Source organism: Pezoporus flaviventris, unplaced genomic scaffold, assembly GCF_033815535.1.
Source record: "Pezoporus flaviventris isolate CSIRO_AGI_PZ_B2104156 unplaced genomic scaffold, CSIRO_AGI_Pfla_v1 ptg000004l, whole genome shotgun sequence".
In the NCBI taxonomy this organism is placed as follows: Eukaryota; Metazoa; Chordata; class Aves; order Psittaciformes; family Psittacidae; genus Pezoporus; species Pezoporus flaviventris.
The window spans coordinates 1,382,982-1,404,697 of NW_026892552.1; the positions used below are offsets into that span (position 1 = coordinate 1,382,982).

The 21,716-nt window shown below is 51.2% G+C and overlaps 2 protein-coding genes across 4 annotated transcripts in view; both read right to left on the minus strand.

The window, feature by feature from the left end:
- Positions 1-13,655, minus strand: part of CPNE2 (copine 2) — a 52,320-nt gene extending 38,665 nt beyond the window's left edge. Inside the window, exon 1 of one of the 3 annotated variants that reach the window (XM_061445402.1) lies at positions 13,578-13,655. Coding sequence is in view for 1 of the 3 variants with exons in the window: in XM_061445403.1 (XP_061301387.1) it covers positions 13,234-13,363 (130 nt within the window). In the remaining 2 variants the exon portion in view is untranslated. Of the gene's footprint in view, positions 1-13,154; positions 13,191-13,233; positions 13,387-13,577 lie in introns of those variants that run through there. The other 2 variants (XM_061445403.1, XM_061445404.1) reach the window with 2 other exon arrangements.
- Positions 13,656-19,336: 5,681 nt separating this feature from the next.
- Positions 19,337-21,716, minus strand: part of NLRC5 (NLR family CARD domain containing 5) — a gene marked incomplete at its 5' end in the record, with an annotated part of 42,832 nt that continues 40,452 nt past the window's right edge. The window contains 3 exon segments of the mRNA XM_061445304.1: positions 19,337-19,415; positions 20,545-20,596; positions 20,599-20,627. Of these exon segments, the coding sequence (XP_061301288.1) occupies positions 19,337-19,415; positions 20,545-20,596; positions 20,599-20,627 (160 nt within the window).

A 21,716-nucleotide genomic window follows, 5' to 3' on the forward strand; every position in this document is an offset into this window, starting at 1 on the left:
TTGGAACAAGTCCAGAAGAGGGCCACAAGGATGATCAGGAGACTGGAGCACCTCCTGTATGAAGATAGGCTGAGAAAGTTGAGGCTGTTCAGCCTGGAGAAGAGAAGGCTGCGTGGAGACCTCACAGTAGCCTTCCAGTATCTGAAGGGGCCTATAGGGATGCTGGAGAGGGACCCTTCACTAGGGATTGTAGTGATGGGACAAGGGGCAACGGGTTTAAACTTAAACAAGGGAAGTTTAGGTTGGATATAAGGAAGAAGTTCTTTACTGCTAGGGTGGTGAGACACTGGAATGGGTTTCCCAAGGAGGTTGTGAATGCTCCATCCTTGGCAGTGTTGAAGGCCAGGTTGGACAGAGCCTTGGATGAAATAGTTTAGTGTGAGGTGTCCCTGCTCCATGGCAGGGTGGTTGGAACTTCATGATCTTAAGGTCCTTTCCAACCCTAACTATTCTATGACTATGATTTTGTGTAATCGATGTCTCAGAATAGCCAGGCCTGTTCTATTGATGCTGCTGTCTGTCTGCCACTCCCTCTGAGAAGCAAACACAGGGCAGCTGTGCTGGTGTGGACCTGGTCCTCCCAGAGCAGGGAGATCGTGGGTTTTTCCAGCTCCCTTTCCCCCAGATCTCAGCACCATTTCACAAAAAGCAGAGATAGCAGATGACTCAGTGGGAAAAGCATTTTCCCAGGGCTGACAGGCACCAGAACATCCTCTCTGCCACTGCACTCCACCCATGCTCCAGCTCCTGCACTCAGCCTGCCAAGCTCCTCAGAAAACACAAAGCCAAGATGGGCATGAGGAAGAGGAGAAGTGGCCAGCACTAGCCAGGGCCAGCTGAGGGCAGAGACCTGCAGGGACACGTGTAACATTCCCCTCCCTTGCACCCAAAATCAGGGGCACTGGCCTCTCCCCCAGGTAACAACCTGGAGAGCTTGATTCCATCTCATGAGTGCCAAGGCAAAAATCCTGCAGTTGCCACCTTCCCAAGAAGGCAAAAGGCAGCAGGAAAATGCTGTCACCCCTTTCACCACCATCACAGTGAAGATGATTTTCCCACTGAGGAGCTGCTGGTCCAGCCAGCCCACCAGGGATGGAGATGCCAAATTGGTGGGCAGCTCTCCCATCATGGCTCAATCTACTCCTCCTCCCCAGCTCCAGTCCTGGTATAAACCCCATAGGAGCATAATCATCCCCAGCAGGTCCCCCTAGCCAGAGGGCTCACTAGCCATGAACCATCTGAGGCAAACACCAGGCTTCAGTGAGCCAGCAGCATTTTAACAACCCATCAAATGCATTAAATTCAGGGATGCATTTCAGCTGGCACCAGACAAGCCAACTTGCCACCATCTGTATTCCAGTCTCTCCTCCTTTCTTTGTTCTCTCCCTGCATTCACTGCTCCTGAACAAAGTCTTGCGACTCACTCAGCATCTGCAGCCAAATATTCTCCCAGTGTACAATCCCGGCTGCGGGCTTTGTACCCATCACATGGACACATGGTCTCCTGCCTAAACACGGCCAGGATACTGATGAGAGGTCTCAGGGACAAGCATGAAAGTCTGATATCCCCATGGTCTCATCTACCATCAGCCACAGCAGTTGCCTGAAGAGTCACAAGAGTAAGACCAGGGTGGAGAAACATGGTCCCCAAAACCTTTCTAGGGTCCAGCTTCCAGGACCTCCTGAACCAGAATCATCTCTGTGCTTCATAAACTTCAAGTGTTTTTTTCTCTATGACTTAATATCAGAATCCCAGACTGGTTTGTGTTGAAAGGGACCTTAAAGCTCATCCAGTTCCAACCCCCTGCCACGGACAGGGACACCTTCCACTAGACCAGGTTGCTCCAAGCCGCGTCCAGCCTGGCCTTGAACACTGCCAGGGATGGGGCAGTCACAGCTTCTCTGCGTAGCCTGTGCCAGGGCCTCAGCACCATCACAGGCAAGAACTTCTGCCTAAGAGCTCATCTCAGTCTCCCCTCTGTCAGGTTAAAGCCATTTCTGCAAGTACTTGGTCACCTCCAAGGTGCTCAGTGTCCACAACCTCCTGCAGTGAGGGGTTTTGCTGGTTGGGGGCACACAGAAGACTTGGGGCCACCAAGAATATCTGAGATGAACATCTGGGATCCCCAGAGCAATGCACACAGATGTTCTCCTCTTCCTCTTCACCCCACGGCCCCCTACTCTGTACAGCAGATCTCCAAACCACGTGCAGAGCTGTCTGGAAGCCCTGGCATCTTTTCTTCCTCTCTTATCTGAAAGAGGAGGAGGGGAAGGAGTTTTCTGTTTTACAAACTAACTTCTGCCCTGGGAGGTTCCCTTCCCTCCACAGAAGAGAAGCCGCACAAGAAGCAGTTGCTTGGACCATGCTAAGGCCCGGTTTTAAGCATTAACAGGAATAAATAGAGAAGAAAAAAAAAAAAAGAAGATATAATTTAAGTGAAACATTTTGGTGTATTAATATTGCTGCCAAACTTCCGTGATCCCCTCTCCTTGAAGAGATTGGATTTATTTGCACAGGGAATACCAGACATATTTGAAACAGGCACAGAAGTACTGATATCCACCAGTAATACCACGCAAATTCCCCTGGGTCCTTCCTGGGAATGTCTGTGCCCTTCTTTGGGATGATCTGTGATTCCTGTAACACCACACAGGAGTCACACACGGCTCAGTTTACCCACTCAGGCTATCCTACTACAGCTACCTCATTGCAGAAGCAAATGTCCTTTCTGGGAGGGGAAAGTGAGATGAGTGTCAAACAGGTAATTTGGGTTCCTATAAGGCACATAGCTGAGCTTACAGCACTGGAGACACAGCAGAAAGCAGTGGTACCCGCGGGATGACAAAGAGCTGGTGAAAATGAGTTGTCAGAAGACTGAAGCAAAGGAAAGGAAGAGCACAAGGATGCAGAAAACATTTGCCCAGAGCAGCAGTGAAGGTGAAATGCAGCACATGCAGAGCTGGGGGCACCAGGAAAAGCCAGGAAGCACTGGGATGGATGATGGCACAGCTCCCTACGCTCTGCTCCCTCTTGTCAACAAATACAGTCATCTCCAGAATCATTTTGCAGAGCAGAACTGTTTGCCTTTCAGTCTCGCCCAGGCAACACGTGGATTCACCAGCCTGCATCTGGTCTTAATAACAGCCTTGTTTCCTTCTGGATGCATGTGGAATTAGTCATGTTCATGGCCCCTTCCTAGCAAATGCCTCTGCCAGGCCTGAGCAGCCTAGGGGAGGCAGAAACTTCTTGCAGTTGAAAACTCCCTGCAAGGATGTACCTTGGGTACCCACTATCATCAGAGGATCTTCAACTCTTCCACAGGCAGCAAAAGGCTGAAAACTGCCTCTGAGCATCCCAGCATGGGTGGGATGGCTGGGAGTGAGCTCAAATTCACAAATTCCTGGAGATTTGTTGTAGACCTGGCAGAGGGGAATGCCCAGGTTGGGTTCTGCTTTCCACACTGGCATGCTGTGAGCAAGTCAAACAGTCCTGCCTGATGCAAGAGGCCACAGGGACTGTACTGAATTATTTTAGGGGCCTGACAAAGTGAGAAAGAGAGTTTCAGAACAACCTAATTAAATCATTTCCCCAGTTAACCCTTCCCAACGGAAACCGTGCCTAATAGTGTTTCATCAGGTAACGCTGCTCATGACAGCCCAGTTTGTCACACTGGTGCTGTGAAATCCTGTCCCAGGTGAGGCATGACAATGGCTGGTGGCTGCCTCAGTACCACAGTAGCTGCTGCTTCATTTTGTGCTCAGAGAATAGTCACCCACAATGCCCATCTCCTCCTCCTTGCAGCTGTCCCCAGAAAAGCCCTCATACACCAGGTCTGGTCATAGAATCCCAGACTTGTTTGGGTTGGAAGGAACCTTAAACCTCACCCAGTTCCAACCCCCTGCCACAGCCAGGGACACCTTCCACTAGACCAGGTTGCTCCAAGCCCCATCCAACCTGGCCTTGAACACTGCCAGGGATGGGGCAGCCACAGCTTCTCTGGGCAACCTGTGCCAGGGCCTCAGCACCCTCACAGGGAAGAACTTCTGCCTAAGAGCTCATCTCAATCTCCCCTCTGTCAGGTTAAAGCCATTCCCCCTTGTCCTATCCCCATCCTTGGCTGCATACACATGTACATCACTGAAGCAGGTCCCACGACTTCTCCCTGAGCATTGTTTCCCCTTGCCTAGACCAAGCCCATCTCATGCCATCACTTCACATCCACACCAGAATAGTGATGGTGTGACACCAAAATGGAGACACATGTGGGCAGCCACCAATCTACTGCAACTTTGAGGACAAATGTGCAGAAGCAGAAGTCCTCATGGCTCATCCGCCACAAAGCCCCTCTGTCAGGTTAAAGCCATTCTCCCTTGTCCTGTCCCTACAGTCCCTTGTCCAAAGCCCCTCTCCTGTAGCTTCTGCGGAGAACAGGGATAAACTGAGGCAGAAAAGGAGGATAAGCCAGAGTGCCAGACCAACGCATCAAACACAACTCCATCCCAGTGGCATTTCTTGCATTCAGGCATTTTCAAGAGAAAAAGGTTTTGGATGGAAAGAGGTCTTCAGTGGGTTGAAATGTCCCATTATGTGCCTCCCCCACTGTGATCTCTGCTTTGCTTTAATACAGTACAATGCCATTTGGCAATAGCCATGTGAATTTATCATGGGGGAGTGAGTGAAAGGCAGGTTTAATGGTCTGGAACACTGTTCCAACACCTTTTTTGTGGTTTGATAGCTCTATGTCAATTCGAATTTAGATTTGAATTTCCATTTTCAGCTTTGGGCTGCTTACAGGGCATCTGTAAGGAGCTGAGACAGTCTAGAGCAGGAGTAACACAATCCTTGACCCAGCACCCCCAAAACCCTTTCTAAAGGCAGTTGGTGAAAGCAAGAAGCATAGGGCTGCTTCCTCCCATGTCCCCAGCTCCACACACCCACACAGCTGCAGCATCAACCCTAACCCTTAACCCTGGGGTCCCCAGGGGGTGAATTGCACTTCTCAGCAAGATCAGGGCTGGCCAAAAAGTGGGACTGATCCTGTGTGCTCCCTGACCCAGGCAGCCAGATCCTCCTACCCTGGAGGGCATCGCTCAGCAAAAGGCAACCCTTTCCTGTCCCACAGCCGTGATGCTTAGGTCCCATTCCAGGAAGACCTTTCCAAACCACATTCGGACTCATGGGGGGTGCCACGGCTGGGAGATGAGGAAATTCCCTCTGTTCCTGACACAGTAGAGCAGCCATCACCTGCCAAAAAACAGCCCCTGCCCTTCCTTTGATCCTCAGTGCAAACACATCCATCTGGGCTCCTCCAGGCACTGGGGACAGGGCTTCTCCAGCGTCTGAGGTCAGGGCAGGTGGGTGCCAGAGCTGGTCACGAGGCCAACCACCCACCACCAAGCCAATGTGGCTCCAGCTGATGCGGTTACCCAGGCTGTCAGCAGTGAGGACAAGCCCATCCTGCCGCATACACTGGCGTCTCCCCACCACTGTCCAAGATGTCACTAGTAGCACTTCCATAATGACACTATTCAAGGGATGTGGGGCCAGGCTGACAACGTAACTGTGAAGTGCTCCTTCAAAACCAAAATCAGGAAGCTCTGGGGGCTGTAAAAACATTGAGCTTCTATTGGCATGTAAAACCTTTTGTTTAAGCCCAGGTGTTCCTTGAGACCCCACACCAGTTTCCAAAGACTACTCTGAATCAGGCCAAAGCTACATTTGCATGAAGTTTCCACCTCAGACCACTACTCACTCCTGGGAGGGATGAAGACAAGTGGGCCAGGAACCACCTGTAGAGTCATAGAATCAGCTAGGCTGGAAAAGATCTTTAAGATCATTGAGTCAAACCATTCCCCAGCACTGCCAAGGCCACCACTAAACCATGTCAGTGAGGGCCCCATCGACACGGTTTTGTTAACACTTCCAGGGACGGTGACTTCACCACTGCCCTGGGCAGCCTGTTCCAATGCCTGAGCACCCCTTGGGGAAGAATTGTTCCTAATCTCCAGTCTAAACCTTTCCTAGTGCAGCTTGAGGCCATTTCCTCTTGTCCTATCCATTAGTCCCTGGGAGCAGAGACCAGCCACCTCCTGGCTCCATCCTCCTTTCAGGCAGTTGTAGAGAGCGATAAGAGCCCCCCTGAGCCTCTCTTCTCCAGACTAAACCCCCCAGGTCCCTCAGCCATTCCCCATCACACCTGTGCTCCAGGCCCTTCACCAGCTCCATTGCCCTTCTCTGGATCTGCTCCAGCACCTCAAAGTCTCTCTTGTAGTGAGGGGCCCAGAAACTAAGCTCAGGATTCAAGGTGCGGCCTCACCAGTGCCCAGTACAGGGGGATCATCACTGCCCTGACCCTGCTGGCCACACTGGTGCTGATAGAGGCCAGGATGCTGTTGGCCTTCTTGGCTACCTGGGCACAAGCCTGGCTCATGTTCAGCCCTGTCATTCAGCACCCCCGGGTTCTTTTCCATGAGCAGCTATCCAGCCACTCTTCCCCAAGCCTGGAGCTTTGCATGGGGCTGTGGGGACCCAAGTGCAGCACCTGGCACTTTGTCTTGTTGAACCTCATCCCATGGGCCTTGGCCCCTCGATCCAGCCTGTCCAGATCCCTCTGCAAAGCCTTCCTATCCTGCAGCAGATCAACACTCCCACCCAGCCTGGTGTCATTTGCAAATTGAGTGTGGCCTCGATCCTCTCATCCGGATCATCAAAGAAGGTATTAAATACCACCGAGCACCCCGGACAGATAGGCTGGGGCAGTGAAGGAGAAGGGAAGGGAGAGAGACAGGATTTGCAGCACAACTGGGAAGAAAGTGGGATCAGCAATGCAGATCCCCACCTGAAAATGAGGCAGAAGAAGCCCCACTTCCCTCAGCAGTCCCAAGGGAGACCGGCCTCCTAAGGGCTTCTCCACATCTCAAACAGGCTGCAGCATCCTCTCCTCCAGCTCCCAGGACACTTGTGGCAAACAGCTTTGTGGATATTGAGTGGCTGAGTTAGGCCAGTTTGATCCTAGCACCCAAGCCCCAGCACGAGGTGGGCAGGAACACCGGGATCCCACCCTGACCATGCAGAGAGTTTCACCCAGTGGGAGATCCCTCTCCAGAGAGCAACCAGATGGATAACGGCATATGAGCCACATCTACACATCAGTAAATCTGGGGTCATAACCTGGGGAAAGTGGGTCATAACCTGGGGAAAGGAGCACTTCCCATGCAGAAGGACTTGCCCATGGAGATGCTGATGCTCCCCTGTGCCTTACAATATGCATGTCCAACCCAGGGATTCAGGAGCCCCACCCAGATTTTCCAGATGGATGAAGGGGAAAAGACCACTGCTTCTCTGCTTGGGATGACTGATGGGTGAAAAGGAAACCACAGCAGCCATAAAACCTTCCAGGGACTTCCCAGCAGTACCTCTGTCCCTGCTCAAGGAGTCGGCTGGTGGCAAGGAGCTGTGTGGTGTGTGGAAAGGAACCATGGAGTAGCCTGTCCCACCCATGGGTGCACTGCAGGATGGCCCAGGGTGCACTTTAGCAACCCAACCCTGGTGGGGTGTCCACCCTGAAAGCCTGCTTGGCCAGGAGAACCTGGGCAGGACTCACTGGGGGCCACAGGCACAGGCATCCCCGGCCAGACTGCAATTTCCAGTGCATGCTATGGGATCAACAGGGTCCTCTCCATTCATAACGAAGGTGCTGTAGCATCGGATTCACTGGTGCTCCATAGAATCAGGACAGACAGGTATCATAACAACATCATCTATCACACTGTAATACCACTGTAATCACATCAGCAGGTCCAGCACATGAGACTCTCAAGGGAAAAGGGATTACGAGACATCATTATTTACAGTCCACCACACTGGGTGAGCTCCTTTGCTGCGCATGCATCACCAACAATGGCATTTAGCCCTTGTGAAGACCTCACAGGCTCCAGTGCTCTGCTGGCACCGTGGCCCCAGCCTCAGCTGTGGCACGCAGCCATCCAGCCACAGCCAGAGAGGATGGAGACATCCCGTTTTCTGCTTTCTACAAACCTCCTCACTCCTCAGTGCTCTGTTCTGCACTGGGAAAAGTGACAGCCCCTCAGTGGTCCCTCCAGGGTGGACCACCTTGCAACTGCAAGGACACAGTCGCTGCCTGGTCCACTGCTCCAGGACCCAGTGTCCTCCAGCAGAGCTGCCCTAGCAGAAAGGAACAAAGGGCAACAGGATTCTGTTCTCCAAACAGATGAAGTCTGAAAATGTCATTACACTGTCCCCTTAATATCCAACCCACTTACCAGTGAGAATCGTTACCCAAAGAGCAGGAGAGCCAAGTGCTGCACAGAGGTCAGGGCTTCCCTGTGCACACTGCACGTCCTGCACCCTGCTCACAAATGCATCTTGGTTTCCAGAGCAGCAGCAGCAGCTCTGGTCTTGCTGCTCAGACATAGAGAAAGGGCAAGAGAGGGGCAGGGCAGGAGCAATGGATGAGCCACCAGGGAGATCCATCCTAATCTCCACTGGCAAGAGCAGATTTGGCTGACTGCACATTTCCCCTTGACTACAAACTTCTTCTAGGGCCTAATTTAGGGAAATTTGTGATATAGGGCAGAAAAGATCATGTTGTCACTGTGCATCCTGGTGATGACATCAAACCCCAGGCACAACCGCCCACAGAGAAGGTCCATATTCTGCAACAGCCAGTTTCCTTCTCCATGCCAGAGCTGAAAACCACAGTACCCACTGGGCATGGGCAGCTGTGCAAGAAGAACAAAGGTATGGTCTTATTAATGGGGGGGGGGGGGGGGGGGTGGTGATATTTGTTTTAACCACCAGATTTGGAGGAAAGAGTTGGTTTCATTAAAGGCAGACCCTGTGAAGTGGAAGGGAGCAGAGCAGGCCTGAGGGACATGCAGGCAGCACGGCTCCCACGCAGGTGCAGGGGAACCTCCTGCACTCACCGCATACTTGCTGTGTTCTGGCTGTTACAGGCTTTTCGAGTTACTGAAAACAGGAATGCTGGCTTTCTGATTTTAACTGAATTCCTATTACAGACAAGCACCACATGTGCAAGTGAGAGATGGATTAAAAAATCATCACTTACGGGATGAGAAACATCTTTAACTGCTTTCTAACATAAACACATGCCAAAATCACATGTGTGCCAGCCAGAAAGGCCCTACCGCAGCCCCAGCATGCAGGTCCCTCCACCCCAAGCATCATTCCATTCCCATAGCCCATCCCCTGACAACATAAACTAAATATTAATTAATGTGTACTTATGTGTAATGCTCATTGACCTGGCATGTTGACACCAAGCCACACAGAATATCACTGATGTCCCCACAGGCTGGAGGCCACCTTCACCCTGCATGGAGGTGATGATCCTATCTTTTCCTAAAGAATTTTACAGGCCTCCTTTTGCAGCAGGGAGATGCTCCCCTTGATGTGTGAAGCTTCACCCTTAGATGGATTTGTATTGCCAGTGAAACAAAATCTCATAGAATCACAGAACATAAAATGGTTTGGGTTGGGAGGGACCTTAAAGCTCATCCAGTTCCAACACCCTGCCACGGGCAGGGACACCTTCCACTAGACCAGGTTGCTCCAAGCCCCATCCAACCTGGCCTTGAACACTGCCAGGGATGGGGCAGCCACAGCTTCTCTGGGCAACCTGTGCCAGGGCCTCAGCACCCTCACAGGGAAGAACTTCTGCCTAAGAGCTCATCTCAGCCTCCCCTGTGTCAGGTTAAAGCCATTCCCCTTTGTCCTGTCCCTACAGCCCCTTGTCCAAAGCCTGTCCCTAAATGTGGTGGGTTATAATGAGAAACTATGCCTGATAAATCCTCAACTCCTTCCCAACAGCTTTAGACTCTGCTCAGGGGATTATAAACCTGCATTTAAATGGCTGCACAGCCCTGGACTTACTGTTCAACAGCAGAACTTATGTTCCCAGCTTGTCTTATTTTTAAAATCAGGCTTATGACAGCTGATGTTTCTTCCTAAATCCTCAGCTTCTGGAATCATGCAATGACATGCAATCCAGGGCTGGGGGGAAGGAGGACTGTTCTAGACAGAGCTTTTTTCCTGCTGGCTACAGGCAGAAAATCTGACAGCCCAAACCCAAAGCCTTAGCAAAGGCAGCAGACAAATAAAAAGTGAAGTCCTTCTTGCTAAGTACTACACTTGTTTGTTTTACTGACACTTTAATGATATGTCTATAATCAAACCCAGCTGAGTTCCCAGGAATTACTTTATCCCCTGCTCCTGTGATCCAGACAAGTAACCTTGCAAAGGCAGCAGCCAGGAACTGAGCCAAAGCAGCAAAAAGTGATGACTTAGGTCCCTTGACAAATATTTTACAGAGGTTTAAAATACAAGTTGTAAGATTTCAGGGGGTGGAAGTATCCAGTCCTTCTTTCTTCCTGCTGTTTTGTGGTTGTGCCCTGTGCATCATTTCAGCTCCTCCACCGCACCAGAAAATTTACCTTTTCTTCTCCACTCCCCTCACCCTGGTTCTGAATGCCATCCAAGACTCTCACATAAAGAGTCCCTTATGAGAGCTGGCAGCCCTGAACCAGGACAGGAGACTGCAAGCATGGCTTGTTCCTCAATTACCTGGTATTACGTTCTCGGCACGCTGGCTGCTCCTGGAGAACAAGTCCTGATTTATGGCGGCATGAGTAGCTCCGGCCAGTGCTCCCCAGGGAGAGGTTTCCACTGTAGTCAGTGGGAAACTCTTTCCACCGGGTGTAACGGGAGCAAGAGAAGTTGTTGTTCCTCCCAGACTCTTCACACACCATGATGAGACTGCTAAAAGGTGAACAAAGCCAGTGCAATTCCAGTACACAACCAGAGCACGCTGGTAAGTCATGACGTATCACCAGCACTGTGTAACCCCACTGTTCTGGGGTGAGGAAGGAGGATCATGGGCAGACGAGCAGAGACCAGGGCAAGGAGCAGCTTCACCCACAGCTCAACTCCTGTGGCTCAGCCCTAACTGTATTTTTCCATACTAGAAACCCCAGGTTCCAGGACTCGTGCCCTCCAGCACAGACCCTAATCCGACCCCCCAACCAATGGCTTTACAGACTGCACTGCCTTGCCAGCACCCTGCACAGGGTCCCTCACTGTCCACCAGTGCAGACCCCAGGAGCAAAGGTGTCCCTGTAGCAAGACAGGTTGGTGCAACTCTGGATGAAGTAATTTCTCTTGAGATTGAGCTCAGAAAGGCAGTGGGGAGTGAGAAGCATCACAGCCACATCTCAAATACTAGCAGTTGTATGGCACTGCCACCCTCACTTTGCCTGATGTCTGCAGCATTAAAGAGATGTGAACTGTCACCCTGACTAAGCAGGCCCTGGGAATGGTGCAGCATATGCCGACAGTGAAAATAAACCCCATCTCCGAGTGGTAAGGGGTTCCAGGAACCAGGAAAGCAGCTCCAGGACTGCTCGTGTACCCCAGCAATCCCCAGCAATTGCTGAGGTTGTCTACACTGCAAGTAGGTGCAATTTTGGGGACACTGGGAAGCCTCACGGAGTGCCTTCCCTTCACATTATCCCAGCAAGGATGCTCCAGAGGCAACAACAGAGAAAGACATTCACATCATCAGAAAACGTATGTCCCAGGCTATCATCCAGCTGCAATCAAAGCAAATGCAGCATTTCCCTGAGGCTACTCCAGCAAAATATCCTCCACCGAACCAGCTCTTCACAACAGATCCTTTCCACACGCCCAGAGCTTTTGTTTCCAGCCTTTCTCCTCCCATCACTCCGTTCGCTGCTTCCTAACAGGCTTCAGTGGGATTTCTGGCCCATAATAAAACATTTTGTGACCCTAGAGAAGCCCAGTGGCATCACATGCCAGCATAAAAGCCTGGCACCTGGGCTTGCAGGAGGAGGCTGGTGCTGGTGATAGGGGAACAATATCAGAGCTGAGCACCCCTGGGCTGTGATTGCACTGGCCTGTTCCTGACTCCAGCTTCTCCAGCAAGGTTCAAGTGCATCTCCAGGAAGCTTCAAACCTGGGGCTCAAGGTTCACAGGGATCCTTCTAATTCCTTCCCAAGAAGCAGCTGAGACTCTTGGGGAGTCAGCAGCAAGGACCCAACCCTTCGGAGACGTTTCTGCTACCAAAGCTGAGCTCTCATCTCACCTCCAACTTGTGTTCCACCCTCTCTGCAGTGACCTGCTCCAAAGGGTGTGTTTGCCCACCAAGTCCTCCAGCCTGGCTGGCTTCAATCCAGCCACTTGCCTAAATAAGGGTTACTCACCCAAAGACTTATTGCATCAGGTCCTCAGGGTGGTGGAGCTGATGGGAAAACACCTCCCTGCCTGCCATGCTCCAGGCACCCCACAGTCGTGGTGGACAAGGTCTTGCCGGGCACGGAGGAGTGAGGGGCAGCCCATCTGCGAGCATGAATCCCCTCAGTCCCCTCAGAACTGCGCTGCATGAAAGGTATCATCACCAGGCAGAACAACATTGGGCTGCAAACAGTCCCCCAAGAAGCACTTCTGCACTTCCCAGCCATCAGCTCACTGGATCCCTCTGGAACCCGATGCCAGAGGAGAAGCAGCAGCTGCCAGGAGAAACCCCAACCAGAAGTCCCAGGCCCGGGGAGCAAAGTCACGTGGCCCCAGCGCTAGCCTGGGCTTTGTGCGCCCGGTTGGCAGCGTTAGGAGCGGATGCAGAGGGAAGTGGGAATGGGAGGGACAAGTTCTACCCAGTGCAGAAACGGAGTGGCCTTGGCTGGGGAGCAGGGTGTGAAGCGGCTGGGAGGAGGGGATGAGGGAGGGTGTCCCAGCAGATGGGGGTTGTGATCGAGAGGTTGGAAGGTCTGTCCTATGGGATGAAGGTCTGTCCCAGGGGATGGAAGTTCTGCCCTGGGGATGGAAGGCAGAAGGGATACCACACACTCCCAGGACAAGCCGGGGACACGCACACACACACACTGCGTTGCAGGTCCCCAGGGATTTCTGGCGGCCAGCGCCATGCTCCCTCTGGGATGCCCGAGGTCTCCGGTCTCCGCCGGTGCATTCCCCGCGGCTGTCACTACCCACCGGACTCACGGGGGACGATCCCGCCGCGGGCCCGGCTCAGACACCGGCGGGTCCCGCTCCTTGACCCCTTCCCCTCTTCGGTATCTCTGCGGCGCGCCCAGTACTCACCCGCGGTACTCACCCCGGTTCTCACTCACCCTCGGTTCTCACCCACCCCCGGTTCTCACCCACCTCGGTTCTTACTCACCCGCGGTACTCGCCGCCGGGGTCGAGCAGCTCCTGCGGGGCCGCGGCTCAGAGCCTCCCGCTGCCGCCCCGGCCACGGTAACGGGGGAAGGAGGGAGGGCGGTGATGCCGGGGGGAGGGGGCGCGGCCATGGCTGGGCCACCCCCGGAGAAGCATCCTGCCTTTCGAATTAAACAAACCCACAAGGATCCACCCCAAAACTTCCCAGATGGCTCTTGGGCTCTTCGCAACAGCAAGCAGCTTTTAAAAAAACCCATGCAATGCGGCTCGGAAACGCGTTTCCGCGTTATCCACCCAGCAGCAGCGAACACGGAACTTCGGTGGATAATTTTGAACCAAACGCACCGGTTTCTGCGCTGCCTGGAGGCCGGTGGGTCTCATCCAGCCCGGCTGCTGCGGGTGCTCCTGGTGCCGAATCCAGCCCCGGGTGCGGGTGCTGTCCGCAGAGCTGTCCGAAGAGCTCAGGGCACGCGGCTGGCAGCATCGCACCGACGCTCCCCTGCTCCATCCAAGCAGTCGTACCTTCCAGCCTGGAACTGCAGCGGTTTCCACCCACCGTACCGTGAGCAACCTCAGCTGACGCTTGACGGTCACATCATCAGGCGTCAGGGATATTTATAGAGAGAGTTTTGATGTGGAGATAGGGTAATATCGGGTGTCCTGGGCTGCATCCCCAGAGCGTGAGCAGCAGGTGGAGGGAGGGGGATTCTCCCCCTCTGCTCCTCTGTGGGGAGACACCCCCCCCCCCCCCCCCGCAGTCCTGCATCCAGCTCTGGGGCTACAACACAAGAGGGACGTGGAGCTGTTGGAGTGAGTCCAGAGGAGGCCACGGAGATGCTTCTGAGGGCTGGAGCAGCTCTGCTCTGGAGACAGGCTGAGAGAGCTGGGCTGGTTCAGCCTGGTGAAGAGAAGGCTCCTTAAGGGGAGGCCTTAGAGCAGCTCCAGTGCCTAAAGGGGATACAAAAGAGGGGCTTTGGACAAGGGCCTGTAGGGACAGGATGAGGGAGAATGGCTTTAACCTGACGGAGAGTTTTGTCCCTTAATTTTCACCCCCATACCCTAATGCCAGGCTTATTATCGACATAATAACTTGGAAGTTACAGGCTCATCAGGTTTACCTCCACCTAATTCTGCTGGCATCAAGTTTACACCAGGAGCAGATCTGGCATTTTAGGAAGATTTTTAGGACAAAGTTTTTTCCTGTGAGGGTGCTGAGGCCCTGGCACAGGGTGCCCAGAGGAGCTGTGACTGTCTCATCCCTGGCAGTGTTCAAGGCCAGGCTGGACGGGGTTTGAAGCAACCTAGTCTAGTGGAAGGTGTCTCTGCCCATAGCAGAGGGTTGGAAGTGGATGAGCTTTAAGGTTCCTTCAAACCCAAACCAGTCTGGGATTCTGTAATAGTAATACTGGAAGCCTCCCTCTGAGGCTTCAGATCAAATAAACCATTTTATTTGTACAGAGCCCTTTACTATGGGCTCTGCTCATGCTTTTAAAGATCACGGGCAAAAGCAGCAAGTCCCATCTTCCCCCTGGACAGCCTTCCCCTCTCCTGCAGCTTCAGCTGTTAAAGCTGGAAGAGTTTCAAGACAGCAGACTGGATTTTGACATGAACAAGGTCCCCCCCCTTTGCCAGTCCCACTCCCTTCTTGGCACCCCAGGAGTGGGTAGGGGACCAGGGTGGGCTTACAGGTCACAAATGCTCCTGCTCAGTGCAGTGCCACAACAGGCAGCCTCCAGCTAAAAGCTGAGCCTAAGTTTTTTAGGCACAAACCCTTTCTTCCTGTGTTAACACAGCCAGAAAACATCACAGGAAGGGATAAGGTTGCACCTAGAAGAGGAATTAAGTGGGAAAAGTGGGGTCTGCACCAGCCCTGTCCTCCTCCCTCCATGCCTGTGGCTTAAACTGTCACTCGGGAGTGAGGGAGAAAAGGGAGAGGCAGGCAGTCTTTCATGAATGCCAATGTGACTGTTTTCTCCACTATCAGTTTTCCCTGTGTTTACTCTCCTGCTCAGTGATGTCTGTGAGTCACAGCAGATTCAGCACTACCTGGACCCGGTTTTAGCAAGGATAACCAGCGGCTGCATTTCCAGCTCTTCAGAACAGCAGCCATGGTGTTCAAAGCCCAGCCCAGTATGGCTCTGGCTGTTCCACAGCACAGAATTCGGGGTCCTCACCGGCCTCCGGCAGTGTGGTTATTAAGAGCAGGGTATTTCTTGCTAAAGATCTGGTCTCGGGGGCAAAATCTCTTCCGTGTTTGTCATCAGTGATGACCAGCTCAGACATTGTTTTCTGGAGACTGCAGGAGCCTGAAACAACATGGGTGTCTGGAGCATCCCAGTGCATTTCCATTTTTGGGCTGTGATAAATCTGAAACCCAATAATAACAACTCTAAAGAAGGCCCATGCTGATCAGCTATTTGGGAACTGGTTTGGTATTCAACCATCACACACAACATCCAACAGCCTCACATCTTCCTGCAAACCAGAAGATTCCTTTCATCACTCAAAATTGTATAAAGTTTCCAGGTTCCCCTTGGAAAGTTTCAGGCTCAAGCTGGAGCGCTGACATTAGAAGCGCACTGAGAATGGGAAGCGGGCTGTGGGAGGGCGGCCCAAAAGTCCTTGTCATTCGGTGTAAGAAACAAAGAGAGGGCTGGAGTGTTGTGTCTCGGGTACAACTCAGTCCAAACCTCTCTTTTTCACAAACGAGACCCACGCTCTTAAAACGCAGCAGAGACAGGGGTTCCGCCGAAGGCGGCAGCGGCTTCTTCCCGTTTTTAGGGTTAGGCTGACACCCGGTGTTCTGGAAAAGATACTGCAACGTCCCGCGAGTCCCTGCCCTGGCATGCATTGGGGTGGCGGCTCTCTCAGGCCAGATGCGTACCTGGGAGCTGAATCTGGGGAAGAGCTTGAGAAATGGATGTGTGCACTTAGGTTTCGGAGGCCCTCTTGATCATCCCAAGTCAAGAGAAGCTCTACAGCAGCACTTATAGCATGCTTCATGTTCCTGCAAACCTCATGGTGCACATGTACACTTCCTATGTTCAGGAGCCAGGGAATCTGAGGTCTCACCTATTTTTAAGTAGCACATTTTATTGCAAGGGGAAACAGAGACATAATTCAAACCCAAGAAATCTCTCTACAGTGGCTGCTCTACCCAAGACAGCCATGTAGGGTCAGCACCCACCACCCAGAAACAAAAGAGAGAAAAAAAGTGGAAAAACATGCTCATCAGAGCAGCATTCTCATTTATTCAGTTGGAGTACATTTTCCCCATGAAAAAAAAAAAGGAGGAAAAACAGTCAAGAAAGCATATTTTACACTGATAAAAGAGATAAAAATGCCCCATCACAGGCAGTGTTCAAGGCCAGGTTGGATCGGGCTTGAAGCAACCTGGTCTATTGGAAGGTATCATAGAATCATAGAATCATTAGGGTTGGAAAGGACCTTAAGATCATCTAGTTCCAACCCCCCTGCCATGGGCAGGGACACCTTACGCTAAATCATATCACCCAAGGCCTCGTCCAACCTGGTCTTGAACACTACCAAGGATGGAGCATTCACAACATCCCTGGGCAACCTGTTCCAGTGCCTCACCACCCTAACAGTAAAGAATTTCCTTCTTATATCCAACCTAAACTTCCCCTGTTTAAGTTTTAACCAGTTACCCCTTGTCCCATCACTACAATCCTTAATGAAGAGTCCCTCCCCAGCATCCCTATAGGCCCCTTCAGATACTGGAAGGCTGTTATGAGGTCTCCACACTTCTCTTCTCCAGGCTGAACAGCCCCAACTTTCTCAGCCTGTCTTCATACAGGAGGTGCTCCAGTCCCCTGATCATCCTTGTGGCCCTTCTCTGGACTTGTTCCAACAGTTCCATGTCCTTTTTATGTTGAGGACACCAGAACTGCACACAATACTCCAGGTGAGGTCTCACAAGAGCAGAGTAGAGGGGCAGGATCACCTCCTTCCACCTGCTGGTCACGCTCCTTTTGATGCAGCCCAGGATACGGTTGGCTTTCTGGGCTGCAAGTGCACACTGAAGCTGCCTCATGTTAAGTTTCTCATCTACCAACACCCCCAAGTCCTTCTCCACAGGGCTGCTCTGAATCTCTTCTCTGCCGAACCTGTAGCTGTGCCTGGGGTTGCTCCGACCCAGGTGTAGGACCTTGCACTTGGCATGGTTAAACTTCATGAGGTTGGCATCAACCCACCTCACAAGTGCGTCAGGGTCCCTCTGGATGGCATTCCTTCCCTCCAGCGTATCAACTGAACCACACAGCTTGGTGTCATTGGCAAACTTGCTGAGGGCACACTCAATCCCACTGTCCATGTCAGCGATGAAGATGTTGAACAAGACCAGTCCCAACCCTGATCCCTGAAGGACACCACTTGTTACTGGTCTCCAGCTGGACATTGAGCCATTGAGCCACAACTCTTTGCATGCGGCCACCCAGCCAGTTCTTTATCCACCCAGTGGTCCATCCATCAAATTGATGTCTCTCCAATTCAGAGACAAGGATGTCGTGTGGGACAGTGTCAAACGCTTTTCACAAGTCCAGATAGATGACATCAACTGCTCTACCCCTGTCCATCAGTTCTGTAGCCCCATCATAGAAGGCCACCAAGTTGGTCAGGCAGGATTTCCCCTCAGTGAAGCCATGCTGGCTGTCACCAAGCACCTTGTTGATTTTCATGTACCTTAGCATGCCTTCCAGGAGAATCTGCTCCAAGATTTTGCCAGGCACAGCGGTGAGACTGACTGGTCTGTAATTCCCCAGGTCATCCAATTTCCCCTTCTTGACAATGGGGGTTATACTTCCCTTTTTCCAGTCATCGGGAACTTCACCTGACTGCCATGATTTCTCAAATCTGATGGCCAGCGGCTTCGCAACTTCATTTGCCAGCTCCTTCAGGACCCACGGATGGATCTCATCAGGACCCATGGACTTGTGCACGTTCAGATTTTTAAGATGGTCTCGAACCAGTTCCTCTCCTACAGTGGGCACAAGGTCTTCATTCTCACAGTCCCTGCATTCATCTGCCTTCCAAGACTTGTCCTTTTCCTTCTTCTTTTTGTTGTTTTTTTGTCACTAATTCCCAGCTTCCCAGGTTAACGGCCTCCTTCTTTCCTTCATGAGGTAGAGGTGAAGCTCAAGGCCGCTGCACAGTTTGGGCCAGGAGCAAGCATTCCTGCTTACTCTCAGCTTCCCTCCCTTCCCTGTGGCGGGGGGTTGGAGCTGGATGAGTTCTGAGGTCCGTTCCAACCCAAACCACAGTCTGTGAGTCTATGAAAACAAAATATTGTGACTCCTAAACAAATTCAAATGGAGGAGGGGATGGCATCAGAAGACAATACAGGGGAGGTGAACAAAGATCTGTTTGACTGTGGTGATTCCCCCTGGTTCACAAAGTGTTTTACAACCATAGTAGCTTAAAGTTTCTTGCTGAAATTTAGGGCAACACCAGCCTTTCCATATTATCATAGCATAAACACTGATCATCTGGGGACAATGATTTGAAATTTAAGTCCTGAAGTTCCTATTATGAAAAGGAGGCAATTCTAGATGAAATGGAGCCTGCTGTGAAGTAAACAAAATCACTTATCACCATTTTTCATCTAAAAATCATAGAGGTATTTCATGCATGGTTATACACCATTTTCAAACAGCCTGTTGAGTATATTTTAGCAGGGTCAACAGTTTACAATTTTACATAAATAATTTCACATCCTCTCCTGGAGGATTCTTCCATTGGAGCACCCTATAGGTGTTCTAATTGGGATTAAAGATAATGAAATATGATTTTGGCTTTCTGAATGCCTGAGCAGATACATCTCATCCCCTTGAAGAGAGATTCAATATTTTTCCAAGAACACTGCCTGCTCAGCAACAACTCTTTACAGTCTTTCGCTTTTCTGTACAATAAAAGCTCACAAAAATCAAAACACCCCAAAGTGTTCACATTTGATTCTATGCAGCAAAGGAAGACCTAATAGTTACGGTTTGTAAATGTAGCAACTTTGATCTCCTGGGTTCTTTAGTACAATTTTTAAGGGCAGTGGGGGAAAGATCAATTCCCAGTCAGGCAAGGGCTCTTCTTTGCTAGAAGGAAAAACAGAGTCTTGGGTCTTGGCTTGTTGAATTCTCAGCCAGGCCTCTGGGCACTGGATTGTCCCACAGCCTACAACAACAAACATGTTACTGCAGGACTAAGCATGGCGAGCAAGGAGGTGGCATGCTGAAGACAGTGGAAGAGGCAGCTTTGGGATTTCATCAAAGCAGGCCTGACAGTGAGACAGGATTGAGGTAAGGTCATAATGCAGGACACAGGATTGAGGTATGGCCATATCCCCCTGTCACAGCAGCAACTCAGCAGCTGCCTGCCCACTGAGATGGACTCATCTAGCTTGGGAGAGAGACTTAAAGTTTTGAAAAGTCCTTAGGCCACTAGAATCTCAGAAAGCGGAGGAAGAACTGAGTCACACAAAAGCGACATGATTGACATGAGCCATCCTTCTTCATCTACCTCATCTGGTGTAGTCTACCCCAAAGCCGCCCAGAGTGGGCCTCCACCCTGTGAAGCAGAGTGCCCTGAGGAGTCAAATGGACTGCATGCTGTGCTGTGCCCATCAAGATGAGCAAGCACAGAGGGCCCCAAGCTCCAGCTGGAACCAGAAACATTCCTCTGGCTCTTGGATTGCTCTCACTATTGGGGAAGACAGAGCCAGTTCTGGGGCAGAGACAGTTCAGGCAGGAGCAGACACTTGGCTATGGGACCTGTGTAACCAGAAAGTTCTCAGAGGCACTCTCAGAAAAAGGACTTTTCAAATGAGTGAAGGATGAGTGGGGTCTCTTCTACAGGAGGTTTCTAGTGGAGTTTGATATACTTGGAGACACAATGACAAAGAGTGGGAAAAATCAGGCATCCAAGTATTTGTGAGATACACATCCCAGAACAGAGTGTGACAGAGCAGGAACATATCTCAGAAGTGAAACCGGATGTAGAGAGAAAGAAAACGGAAAAAACGCGACAACTTACTGATAAGGACATTACACAACTGGGTCTTCACTTTTGGTCATTTCAAGCCAATAAGCTATTCAATCCCTTTTCCCCAACTTTCTGCAGAAGTGGAGCTGGTCTAGAAAACACTCAGCTTACTTGGGTTGTGTCTGCATCCCCTGCAACACCCTATTCCATGCCAGCTAACTCAGGGCAGCAGGCTGGCATGGGTCGCAACTATCCCAAGACTGTCCCAACTTCCCCTTGCTGAGCCAATACCCAGCCACAGAGCTCCATGAGAACTGCTCACCTTATGAACTGAATTTCTGGGCATTTGAGAAGTTCCTCTGCCAGTTTTGTGGCCCACAGACACCAATGTGATTTTTCTCCAGACTGTTTTAAAAACAAACGACAGTTTTAAAATCCAAAACCAAATCAAGAGCGGAAAACAGCTGAATAATCCCTGGCTGATTCTCCTGTTCCAGAAGAGCTACACTTATGCATAAGCGCAGCAATGCCATACAACTTACATCAGCCTCATCTGTAATACCATGGCCCTATTTATGCAAGAAGTGTGTCTGCACTAGTCCCTATCTCCCCTGCCTAGCAACAGGGCTTGTAAGCAGAGGTCTTGCCGTTGAAGCACTCTAAAAGATCTTACTGCAACCTTTGTGCCAAAAAGTGCTACTAACAACTTCTCTTGCTTTAGCCACAACCTTCCTGCTTGTACCTGTAAAACAGCCAGGCTCTACTATACGGTTTCCTTGTCCAAGACAAACAAAACTCAGTTCCCCAACTTCTGACCCACAGATTACTGTTTTCATACGGCTGAGGGATGTAAGACATGTACCATGTATTCCAAAGGAGGAAAGTTCCATGAACGGTTCTTGAGCAGAAGATGAAAATCTCTCCCATTAACAGGGCTGGGCTGTGGTGTCACCAGGCCAGTACACAATATGGATCCCTACTGCTGGCTGCACTGCAGTTCCAGCATAGGAGCTGCATCCCAGCTTCCTGTGAACTCCAATGGTCCAACACCCACAATCTGGCTGCTCCATCCTGGGGACGGATTGCTTGCCTTGCTGCAGGCTTTCATAAAGGAAGGCTCTCTGAGCACAGTACCCATCTAGAACATCCCAGACACTGAAGAGAAGTAGAAGCTTGAAGGAGGCAGCTCACCTGAGGTTATTAGGTGATATGAGTCATGTTCTACAAATACCAGTTCGTCTTCCCCAACTCTAACAGAAGGCCTTCACAGACTAGCTTCTGCTCAGACACCTATGCTGCAAACACCTTAAAGAAAATAAAGGCTACTTCAATGCCTAGGTATCACCCAAGCAAGGTTGGCCCTCAGTGCATGGAGCAGGCTAAGCAAGAAGAAGCAGGCAAGAAGCCTGTCTGTCTGTTTTGTACACTGCCTTTTTGGAAGTCCTGTGACTGAAGGCTCAACAACAAAAAAACAAGTCTTCCTGGTGTTGCTTT